The following is a 12,475-nucleotide window of genomic DNA, read 5'->3' on the forward strand; positions in this document are numbered from 1 at the left end:
TATAAACAGCCTTTGCCTTTGGACTCCTTGATGAAAGAGAAGGATATCAGCCCCTGTGCTGGAAAAATGTCATTGCCTACTTCTACAGACATGCATCATTTCACCTGGTCATTAACAAGCTTGTAGAAATGACCAGAAGAGATATCATTGAAGGAGTTAAGCTGTGACTGGCGCAGACAACATCAAAAAGGTCTGTTAATTGAAGTCTCTCTACAGTTTATCTGTGGGACATGTGTTTTTGATTTAGTTTTATAAATGACACCAGACATACTATGGATGAATGCAGTTCTACCAAGCAGATCCTTGCATAAATAAAAGGAGCAAAGTCTGAAAGAAATAATCACTATCGTGCAAATACAAACAGACTTCAGCATAAATCTGTGGCCATCTGAGCAACCAGGTTGAGCAACTCCTTAGTGTTACTGCATCACGTCTTTTTAAAACCTATGGGAATGCTGCCTGTTTTGTGGTGGGTTTTTTTGTTTGTTTGTTTCTTTGTTTGTTTTTAAGCTACAATTTTAACTTTGCAGGTTTGCAGGCAAAAAACATACATCTACTTGAAAAGAGGTAGTTAGAGATTAATGTTGATTTCTTTATTCAGACTTGCATTGAACAGTAGCTATATGAATGTAATGTGGTGATGTGCTGGCAACGGTAGTTGTATTTTGTGTATTAGTTTTATAAATGAAAAATATTATGTCTGAGCTTATTGCTCTTAATGCACACATCAACTTATTGCATCTCGATGTGCCAAGATGTTACATTTATTTATGTACTTTTTTGCTGTTCTGCTGTGAGTCTTTGTATTAAAGTAGTTATTAATGAGTGCATGAATACATTGTAATAATACTGTAAGTGGTAATGGATGTTTTTTTTCCTCATTTTGCTTTTCTTTGATCAGTAAACACCTGAGTGATATTCTAGAAGCTGATCATATGCATGATAGCAAAGTATTTGTGCACCAAATTAAGCATTAAGTAGATTTAGTTTTGTGAAAAGCATGTAGATTCTCCTCTCTACTAAAAAGTGTTTTGACAAAAATTACAAAAAAAAAAAAAAGAATGTGGTCTTGAGAGAGCTACATGTGTGCACAGGTATGTATTATATATACTTGTCATTTCTTGAGGAATGCCTCTTACAATAAAATATTTTGAATAATTAGCATGACTGTTTAGTTTATATTAATAGTTCTTTTCATTTTAATGACAATTAGCAAGTTAATTGTGAAAATTCAATTGATGCCATACTTGGCTACAGCAGTGAAACCCTGTCTGTAAACTGATGGTTCCCCATCGTGAAAGCGATTTATTGTCATCCTTGATACTGATATGGAGGGTTATCCTGCAACTGCAGCTTAAAGCAGTGTTTCATTCCCAGCCTGACTGTGCCTGTAGCCATTTTATAGGCATTCTTAGGAGTGCACTTTTCTTCCAGCTATTAAAGTTGAGCAGTACACCATAGCAGAATTTAAGATCTGTCTCATTTTTATGCAATACAATTAGGGTGTGTTGTTTTTTTTTTTTAAGACCTACTCTTCCCTTCAGCTTATCGCTGAATTTCTTGGCATGTTGTGTTCTGCACGTAGTAGGTAACACGCAGCAAGTCTCTCTGGACGTTAACAGTTCCAGTCCTGCCAAAGCTTCACATGGCATGAGATTTTCTTCCTGAAACCACTCAGCAGTCAGTTTTTTCCCCCAGTTTGGGCAGGATCTTCAAACAATGTCTTAAGTGGTTTGCATGTTCCTTCCTCCCAGCTGCGTGTAAGGCAGACCACACCAGGGCACGCTGCACCATGTTGATCCTGTGCTGAGTGCAGATCTGCTGGGTTATCTGTTTCCTCTCATAGTTTTCCAAAGCGGATAAAAACAAACGCATCTTGGCAAGTTGCTATGTACATATGCACAAACATGTTAAGGGACTTCTGTTTGTGTGCAGCAAGTGGCACCGTATTACTTGTGCTAGGTGAAGATGCTGGTACTGCTAATTCACGGCTCTAACACAAAGTTGGGAGCTCAAATGCAGTTGTATTCAGCAGATGTTCAGCTATCTGGGCTGTATGTGATTCATGAGTTGGAGAGATATCAGGTCTTATCCAGAAACAAAATTTGTTCTGCTTGATCCGAAAATTGTGCCTGATTGTTCTTATGCAAACAGAGCCTTAACTGTGAATGCGTTTATATTGACTGTCCTAAGACTTAGTGTGGATTTTATTTATTTATTTATTTATTTGCAATACTCTTTATTATGCATGCAGCCTTCTGAAAGTAATGCAGGGATTCAATCTATGGGACGTTCAAGGACAGTAACTTGTAGACACAAGTTCCTAACTGCAAAAAAATTCTTCAAAACAAAGGAGTTGAGTACAGCAGAAAATATGCACCATGCACTTCGTTGAAAAATAACAAATGTGAAGTCTGTTGTCCTAATTCTATGCTACTGTAACATAAAATTCCTTGGTATTTATGTCTGATGTTAATACTGAACTGAGAATTCTTAACAGTGAAATCTGCATGTTTACTTAAATATGTTTTTCTGCCATCTGAAGAAGAGCTACATTACTGTATACTTGTTAAGTAATAAGTAATTTTATTTTGGTTCTTGGAACTAAGCACTACAGAATATCTTTCAAGTACCAATACAGTAAGAAATTTTCAACCTATTTTTCAGCAGTCACACTTTGGATTCCCCTTTAAAGCATCTCTTAAATAAATTGGTACTTGATTGACTCATTATCTGCAAGCTTACAAGTATTCATTCTGTTGTTTGTATCTTTCTTATTTTTATGTACAGGATGTGAATGAAGATCCTGGAGAAGATGTTGCACTTCTCTCTGTTAGTTTTGAGGATGCAGAAGCTACTCAGGTTTTTCCTAAGCTGTATCTCTCTCCACGCATTGAACAGTAAGTGCAACAGTTTGTTCTGAAATGTTTTTTTGTTTCGTCTTTGAACTATTCATACTTTCCCTGAGAAATGTTGGCTAGCTGATATGGTCATATTTCTTTAAACTGCTTAAAGTCATAATGTTTACTATAAGTCTGTGCGTGGTGGAGAAATGACAGATCTTCTTGCTTGTTTTATATCTGACTGGATCACATATGGATGAAGAAATCATTGGCTGCATGTAGTACCATTTTAATCCATGAAGAGTATCATACTGAGTTTTCCTGTAGCATGTTTTGAGTGTCTCCTATGGTACAACACACTGGTACCTTTTTCGTGGAGTAATGTTTAATTATTTTTTCATTGAGGGAAGAGGAGTACATATAAATGTACATATGTGTATGGGTAAGTTCTCTGACTGTATGTAACTCCTTTGTTTAAAGAGCTGGGACTCTTGGGGAGTTTGACTGGGGCGGTACACCTGTCAAAGCGTAACGCAGGTGTCCTAAGGCGAGCTCAGGGAGGCCAGAAACCTCCCGTGGAGCAGAAGGGCAAAAGCTCGCTTGATCTTGATTTTCAGTACGAATACAGACCGTGAAAGCGGGGCCTCACGATCCTTCTGACTTTTTGGGTTTTAAGCAGGAGGTGTCAGAAAAGTTAGAAGGCCGAGGGCTTTTTAAACTGCGTTTTATGAATTTGCATCTTTACAAGGTTACTTTTTTCCAGGAGAATATCTGAATATTTAATTTTAAGGTTGTTGGACAATGCAGTTGACAAACACCACTGCTGAAAAACTCCTAAAATGGAAGGAAGTCAGTCCATTTTCATTAATTTGCTCTTCAGATTCTGGAATTAAGAATGCCTTAGTGCTCCTCCTATTTCAGTGCATTGTCTGCTTCAAAAAAAGTAACAATATTAGACTTTTCAAGTATTCACCAGTCAGGGTAATTTAACACAATTTCAGTAATGTTTTGTTTTTCTGGTCAATACTGCAGTGACTTTCCTTTGAACTGGTAGAGAAGTGGAGGTTTCACTCAGCAAAGCATTGGTCTGGATAAGATGGTGGGTGCCATTTAAAAAAACAAATTCAAGATTTGATTTAGATAAAGACAAAAGATTTCCTATTTTTTTTATTTAAGAAAATGTATATTACATGCACACCTGTTCATATATGTGCATGTGAATAAGATGCTTAGCAACCTTTCAATTTTTATATTTGTGTCAATTCACTACCTTTTATCAAAAGTTGAGAGCATAATTGTACTCAAACATGTAGTTATCCATCAGTGTTCCAAAGGATTCTTTTCTCAACTGCTGCTAATGGCAAATGAGCTGTCGCTCGTTTCTGTTGTGTTTTCAGCTCTAGTCACATGTTGACTGTTAACTGTGTTTTAGGCCACCCAGGTATATGTAAATGACCTTTGTGCTAATTAATGTATTGCTGATTTTTTCCATTTTCCAGTAGTGTCATTAGAAAGATTTTAACCTCTTGAGTAGCAGAGCAGAGTAGCAATACAAAAGTGCACTTTGCTTTCCATAAAATATTGTATTTTCTTTCAGTGCGCTAAAGAACATCTGATTTTAATTGTGCTATGTACAGCAGTATAACAGAATGATATTTGGATGGTGTTAATACTTACCTGATATGTCTGACATATTTATTGCTTTATAATTTAGATCTTACAAAGTCACTTTAAAATCATGCCAGTATTACCTGAAGTTTCATGCCATGCCTTGTTACGGTATCTGTATATCAGTCTTGGAGATACTGCACCCAGAAAGCATGGCTCTGTTTCAGTCTGTCTTTGTTTAAAAATGTTCATCATGGTGTCTGGACATTGGTAAGCCATAGTTTACCTAAGAGCTGAGAGGGAATGAGATTGATTACTTATGATTCACGTTCACTATGTTAGTTTTCAAAGTAACCTAATGCGGTGTTAATGTAATCAGCTTTTACTATTTCATGGCATAATGTCTCTTACTTCCAGTGAAGGAGATTTGCTTGATTGTGAGCTGCTGCACTTTCCTGTATTATACCAGTTACTTTTTTGTTCTATGAAAAAATGCATAGGTATGTTTTCAGTGTTTGTTCAATTGAGCTATAATAACAAAGAGACATTTGTCTTTTGCTCTTTCCCAAACCAATCTCTGTTCTGTTTAGCAGAGGCTGACAGTCCAGATATTTAACTTTCCAATGTTTGGGAACTGAAGCAACAATGCGTACTTCTTTATACTTTTTGCCAAAAGTACAAAAAGCCTCAAAGGGCCCTGAGGATTAATTTTAATGACTTGAGGCCATGGCATTTTACATTTGAATTGTGTTCTGCTTATGAAAGTTCTTCCCTGCTGCTAACAATAATTGCATCTACAAGCACCGTGTAAGCAAATTACTGGTGTATTTTTTTTATGCATCAGATTTTGAGGTAGAATAATTAGTAGTCGACAGTTCCACCCATAACCTTCCCAAGTATTAAGTAAAACAGGAAAAATACTAAATTCCCACAATTATTTTGTTTATACTAATTCTGTTCACCTTAGGAAGAACAAGCAAACAGGAATAGCATTGTCTTGATGTATAAAAAAACATTTGCAAACAAAAATGCTTCAACTTTGGAGAGAAATAAGAGTGAACTGTCTGCGTGAAGTGAGTTATCTCCAGCTTTCCCAAGAGATTTCATTGCTTTTGTGATCCACCATATAAGTATGTGTTGCTACGTTGCATTTTCTAAAAATGACACTTACCCACAGATCTTGTCAGCAAATTTGGACCCTAGCAATATGAATATAGTGTTTGTGTTTTGAAGTGTTATTGTAAAGCACATTTGATCTATTTTTAGGTGAATGGTAAACATAGTACTGGTAAGACTGATTACTCATTGCCAGAGACTCTCAAAGAGATTTGTGAAATCAGGGAAATACCTATTTTTTATGGTTTGGAGATAAGATGCTAGATTTGAAAAAGGTTGTCTTTTAGTGGGAGATAAAAATGCAGTGCAAAGGTATTGTTGCTTGTACAGGTGTCGATGTTGGTATTCCATTGACTTCATTGCAAAGAGTGTGAAGCCCAGGTCTTACAATTGAAAAACAAGCAAACGAAAAACCCTCAAAACCAGCTCGTAGGGTTGGGAAGCATGTTGGTTTGTAAACATCTCAACAGCGGTTAAACATAACTGTGCGTGATTTAATTCTTTCATTAAAACTTCTGCATTTAAAAGCACTCCTTTAAATACCAATCATTTAAAACATGTTATCCGCAATTTCTTGTTAATATATCCTTCCTTTGAAATCAATCATTTATAAATGTTTTCTATTTTCTTTAACAATTCTTATTCTTCATTACATTGCATCAGTAGACAGACACAGAGCTAATAACAGTTGCTTTTAATTATTTTTAAAGGTAGATTCAGTCACAGTGACACATGGGATACTGATTATACGTTACAGTTTATATATAATATATGTAAATACAACCAGAAAGAAAAAAAAAAAAAAAAAAAAAAGCAAGCAGCAGCACTTCCATAGTATCATAATAACAAGTTCCTGCACGCTTTTGGAGAAAATGATATGCTGGTAAACCTCACAGACAGGCCACCCAGCTTGAGAGGATGGTGCTTGTCAGCATCCATTTGTGCGTAGCTAGTCCTCCTTCCTGCTCTGAGAGCAGAGGTGGTCACAGGATGCTCCTCATCCCCAACTTTCAGCTGTTCTGCTTTGGGGAAATGTTCAGAGCTGAGCAGCATCAGTACCCAAAGTTCCCCACGTGCTGATCCATTTGACCTCTTCCCCCTGCTAGGTTAGGAAAACAGGTATTCTGAGGCTTCGCCTGCACTGTTGTACGCACTCCTCTGCATGGTGAGGAACTGCTGGACTAATTACCTTTTATGTCTCTGCCTTATTTCTATACATTATTCATAAAGTCTCTCACTATAACACTTCTTGCTTGCTCAAATTATCTTTCTCAGTGGTAGAAGACTAGGTATCCCTATGGATAGGAAACTTATGATTAAAAATCTGTTATATCTTTGTTTTTCATCTGCTTAAAGTCACCAGAATCTAAATCCAAGAAATGGGAAAGAGTCTGAACAGCTAATTTCTATATTAAATTGTTTGTCAGTGTGCTACACATTAATGTGGATCAGAAGTTATATTTGTTCATGATAAAAACCAAATTTTATGTCTTTTTTTAATCTTCATGGATAGTCCATGTTAATAAAGAAATAAATAAAGCGGGTTTATCTTGGTTCACATTTTAAGAAAAAAGAAATAAGAGTAGAAACACTGCTGCTCAGTAGATTCTTTGTTCCCTAGATTCACAGAAATAATCCTGTAATAAACACTGTTGTCCTGGAGGGCTTTTCTGTGATAAATACATGGATGTGAATATGCTAAGAAAACCAGCTGTCAGTAGAACTTGTTTTGCCTTAGTGGATCAGGCTCCATGGTTTAGGGACTGAAGTGGTCATTTTTTACGAGTCTGGGAGCTGTGCCAGAGGGTTCTTCGTGACTGAGGATGGAATTTGAAGTTCGGCAACTGTGCTTAACCTTCTCGTATGGACAAGGAAAAATAACAAGAAACTAGTCTGAACTTTTAGACTTTGAATGTTTCTATCTGTTTTTCCCCAATGAAAAAAAGAACTGAAGAGAGAGAAAATAAACTATGTGCATTTGCTTTGAGGTATTATTTCCCATCTCTTAACTATCCCTTCTGTTGTGGTTGCTGGGAGCTGAAAGAAGAAAGTATTCTCCATTTATAGCATGTGGTGGATTTGTCTCTTGCTGCATTTGAGATGCCAAGTTGCAGGGGCACTGTGAAGGGCTTCACCTCATGCTGGTGTGCCATACTGGTGAGTGCATGTCACTGGTCAAAGCCTACTGTCTTACAGTAAGTGGAAGTATACTGTCTCTACATAATTGGTTGTATTAATGCCTTTTTGTCTGTCTGTAGAAGATAGAAGCAAGGTCTTCTGTTTGACAAGCTAAAACTTCCAAACACACGAATTTATTCTTCCAAACTCATGATTTCTTTGCAACTGTTAGCAGAGAACCAATGCAGTCCATGACTTCTTCAAATCCCAGAACATCTTTGCAGACAAAGGAAGCCGGAGTTGTTATTGATTTTGCAGAGCCCTATCTTCCAGTAAGCCCAGTTTGGTCATGCCTTTCCTCACAGGGCCTGGCCAATGAATTGGTAAAATCTCTTGACTGCTACCTTTGCCGTATACCCATCAGTCCAGTCTTCTTAAACTGTAGCCTTCTGATGGCAGAGTCTCCTTTGTTCGCAGTTCTATCTCATCTAATTTGTAATATGACAGCAGTGGTATTGCAATTGTCCTGATGGGGTTCTGATTAGAGAGACTTCTGCAGATTTGTGTCTTTTCTGGGGTTTTGTTAGCTTACTCTTTGTAATCTGACAGATGTGTACTTTTACATGTTGCAATAATTATTTTACATCTCGAAGGATTTTTTGTAAAGCAGAAAAATATACATGGAAAATTGAAAGAAATTTCAAAAGAAAAACAGGTTTTAAGGCAACCTTCTCTGATTCCCTTTTGTCTACGTATTTCTGACTAGAGTGGAAGGTTCTTCAAAAATTTGAATAAAAACATTTCTTCCTTCAGATACAAAATCTTTCCACTGAGTTGTTGCATTTTTTCACCAGTATGCATATAGTTTATTTCAGGATACCCTAATTAAGCATACAGACCCTTGCTGTGAGTATAACATGTTTCATTGTAATAATCCCTGTCAACACAGTCATTCTGAAGCACCGTCATAAAACTGCACTCTTCTAAAATGTTCTCAACCTTTTTTCTGTGGTATCACTCTGCTTGTAGGTGTTTTTATCTCCTACAAGAGTAATAACAGAGGGGGGACAAAGGAAACAAAGTAATGTTTCTTTTGGACATTACACAGTACTATTAATAAAGTTGTTCCTGGATCTTTACTGCTGCTCGTATCATCAGATGAATCCTTGTACATTGAGGTCGTCAGAAGCATTTTTAATTGGTCAGAATCACAGAATTGTAAGGGCTGGAAGAGACCTCCAGAGATCATCAAGTCCAATGGGGGGCAAAGCAGGCCTCCTAGGCAGGCTGCACAGGTAGACATCCAGGCAGGTCTTGAATATTTCCAGACAAGATCTAATTTTAGCAATGAGATTGGGAATTACTATTGTCTCAGTTACTAGCTGGAACTGTATTTAATACATCTGAAATCTGACCTTGTATTTGCAGTTGGAATTTTTCTGTTAATTGTTTTCTAGAAGTTGTTTGGATTATGTGTCCTTTACTTTGATACTGAGAATCATTCTGCTTTCACAAGGGCATTATTTATTTATTGATACATCAAGTATTTTTGGCTTTACTGTGGCATACGCTGAGGGGTATTTCACTGCCATTCTGACATCCTTGGTGCATAGTACTTAACTGCCTTTCTCAGCTATTTTCCCAGCACATTAGAGCATGCATAGCAGATTTCATCATTGTTTCCTGAGATGTTTTTATAGGGGAAAGGAAGCCTGCTGAGCAGAGTATATCCATGTTTGTACTAAAATATGTTTGCTGCAGATGACAGTTTTTTGGGTTTTTTTCTTACGTAGAAATTATTAGGAATGTTTTGTTTTTTAACATACAGTCTTTTATTCTGCAGAACTATAAGGGCTAGCTCTGGAGCCAGTGTGAATTCCCTGAAGTAACTGCTGTAAAATTAGTTAGGCTGACCAGAGAGATTTGAAAGAAGTCATTTCTTTTTACTCCAAATTGCAAATATAGCGGTAATAGAGTGAGCAAAGGTTTGTTAACTGGGGTTAAATGCTACCCTAAAAAATACCTTAGCAGGTGTTTCTTCAAAGTGCAATGGAAAAATTAAGTCCTACACAATTGTAGAATTTATATGTGAGGAAACTTAACTCTGAGTTTGTCTAGGTCACTTACAGCTGAATGGAGTCTGTGAATTGAGGTTTCCACAGACTGAGACTCCTGGCAATTTATCCTTAAATGTAATCACATGAGTAGGTTACAGAGGGTTTTTCTTGAAGCTCAAAGTTGAGGTTTTGCTGGTCAACAGTATCAGTTCTAACTGCATATTAATTACCAAAACTGAGAAATGGTAGCCACAGTGAGTTAATTAGAATTTGCCTTGGCAGCAAATGCTGTGATTAGAGAAAGGTACTTTTACTCAACCATTTCCTCGACACAGGTTTCCTAGAGTATTCTTTGAAACTGCTATTGTTGCCATGTGTATATTTTTCCCAGTTCTTGTAATTCAGAAGCCACTGGTACAGAATATGACATTATCTTGTTACAAAATCTGCTTTACTGAAGTGGATTTTTGCATGTTTGGGATATGTGGCTTACTTTCTGAATGTGGTGACTCAGTCATTTGTTTTCAGAGAACTTCACTGTAATTGCAAGCTGCTGCACATTATGGTATTCTATCTTCAGACTTTTCCTATTTTATTATTTAAAACGTTTAATAAAAAGTTAGCTACTTTTAGTGCTTCCTTCCAGATGCCAATGTTCAGTAAGTGCAAACCCCTGAACACTCATAACTGAAAAATTAAGGATTTTCAAACCAACTGCTAAAACACATGAAACGCAGAATTAAAATAAGCCAAGGCCAAGCACGTCAGTTTTCATTGCTGTTGTGGTATTTTTCTTTCCCTGGCTTGTGTGCTGCCTTTTCAGTGGGTACCTTGGGTGATGTTGAAAGTGTGGTACAAGGGGGACATGGAGTAGCTGCAGTGCAAGGAAAGTGGGGAAGGAGGGAGGGACCAGTGGGGAGGAGATCTCAGCCTCAGCTTCCCATTGTGCTTGGGATCAAAAGAACAGATCAAAATGTATCCTTTGAGATTACCACAAAGCCTTGTTTCAGTGCTGGAGTGCTTTAGGATCCTGATTGCTGTCAGTATGGAAGTGCAGTGGAAGAGTTTCCTGGGAACTAAATAGATATGTGACTTCATTTGTGCTGACAAGGTGCTCTAGAAGAACATTAAAGGTGGCTGGGTTGTTTTAACTTGCAGTTAAGAAAGAGTCTTTCTAAGCATGGTAGTGATGGGGGATTCCTTTGGTTTATAACCAAGAAAAGTTTTCTTTGTGAAATTAAGAATCGTTTATACAGATCACAAACTCAGAAGGAGTGTCTAGCTAATAATGCATATAATGTATTTGAGCTCATATGTACAACAGAGAGGTCATTATCATTATACCTTTTTGGAGCAAAAGTGATAGTTAATGGAAATTACTGTCACCCAGAAAGTTAAAGGCAGAATCAGTAACAGAACACAAGTCTCTTGTTTCATGGTTCACAACTTCCTACATTGGACTCTTTTTGATCTATCTAATCCTTCTATCCTGCAAGCTTGGCTAGGTTGAAACACGTACTTCAGTGTACATAGCTGAGAAGGGCGTTTAGACACCTCTGAGAAGCAGTTTTCACAACCTTTGTATTTTCTCCTGTTCTATTCCCATTCCTCAAACACAGTTTTTCCATGCAGTTAGCATCTCACATGTTATGCTTTCTCATTCTCTTAAGTCACACTTCAGCCTAAAGCTAGAATCCTACTACTTCCATCCAGTTATTTTCATCTAAACTTCTCCACTCCACAGCAGTACTCAGTACCACCTTGATTTGTGTTGAGGGACATGGTTTAGTGGGAGCTATTGGGAATAGGTGAACGGTTGGACTGGATGATCTTTTAGGTCTTTTCCAACCTTGGTGATTCTATGATTCTATGATTTTTATTGCTTTTCACCTCCCACTTTTCTGTCCATAATCTGTGACTTTTTAATCTTGAAGTCTTCTTAAAATTAGTTCCCACTTAATTATCTATCATAGTAAGATACTACTTCCACAGAATAAATTGTGGTTGATTTTTGCATCATGACCATTGGGTTTCATTTTTCCAAATTATTGTCAAGAATGTGATTCATCATTTTGCTGATGTCAGTTAAGGCTACAGTATGTCCTATTGCTACTGCTACTAGTATCTCGTGTGGATCTTAGTTGAAGTCCTGTTTGCTTTCTTCTCTTGCATATTGGACTTACATTGGAAGTATGTATAAAAAGCATATTCCCACCTGTGGAACTTGGTGTTGAATAATCTGTTCCTTTATAGCAGATCGTCCTTCAGAGATATTGAGAACTTTTTCCTAAGAGGTTACTTCTGGGTAATTCCCAAAAATGAGGTTTTGATGAATTTGAAACTAAAACACATCCTGAACTTCGACTTTCTTTAATTTAGAGTGCAGATTGTACGCAACTTAGAGAAGCTTTTATTTGAATGGAATAGAGTTTGTGTTTTGTAGTTGCGCTTTTCGAAAAACTTGTAAAGTGATTTGTGCAGAAAATGGAGACAGCTAAAAAGAAAACTGTACAGAGCAGGGCTTCACGTGATTTCTGTACATTTTATCTTCCTTTACAACCAACACTTCTTGGGAACAGGCTGGGCCTCATTAATCTGCAGCTTGGAAGAAACACAGAGGTAGTTAGAGGTTACGTCCAGGGAGTTGTATATTATTCGGGGAAAAAAATAATGTACCTGTGGTCATCTTCTGTATGGAAAAATGAGTGTTACTGCTCCCAACTGTGTTTCACT

General features: G+C 37.1%; 1 protein-coding gene across 2 annotated transcripts in view; it reads left to right on the top strand.

The window, feature by feature from the left end:
* Positions 1-12,475, top strand: part of BABAM2 (BRISC and BRCA1 A complex member 2) — a 158,935-nt gene that overhangs the window by 79,026 nt on the left and 67,434 nt on the right. For both annotated transcript variants that reach the window (XM_042889467.1, XM_042889457.1), the window contains one exon: positions 2,791-2,900. In XM_042889467.1, coding sequence (XP_042745401.1) covers positions 2,791-2,900 — 110 coding nt within the window. The remainder of the gene's footprint in view (positions 1-2,790; positions 2,901-12,475) is intronic.

This window comes from Lagopus leucura, unplaced genomic scaffold (genome assembly GCF_019238085.1).
Source record: "Lagopus leucura isolate 7727_CA_CO unplaced genomic scaffold, USGS_WTPT01 Super-Scaffold_73, whole genome shotgun sequence".
In the NCBI taxonomy this organism is placed as follows: domain Eukaryota; kingdom Metazoa; phylum Chordata; class Aves; order Galliformes; family Phasianidae; genus Lagopus; species Lagopus leucura.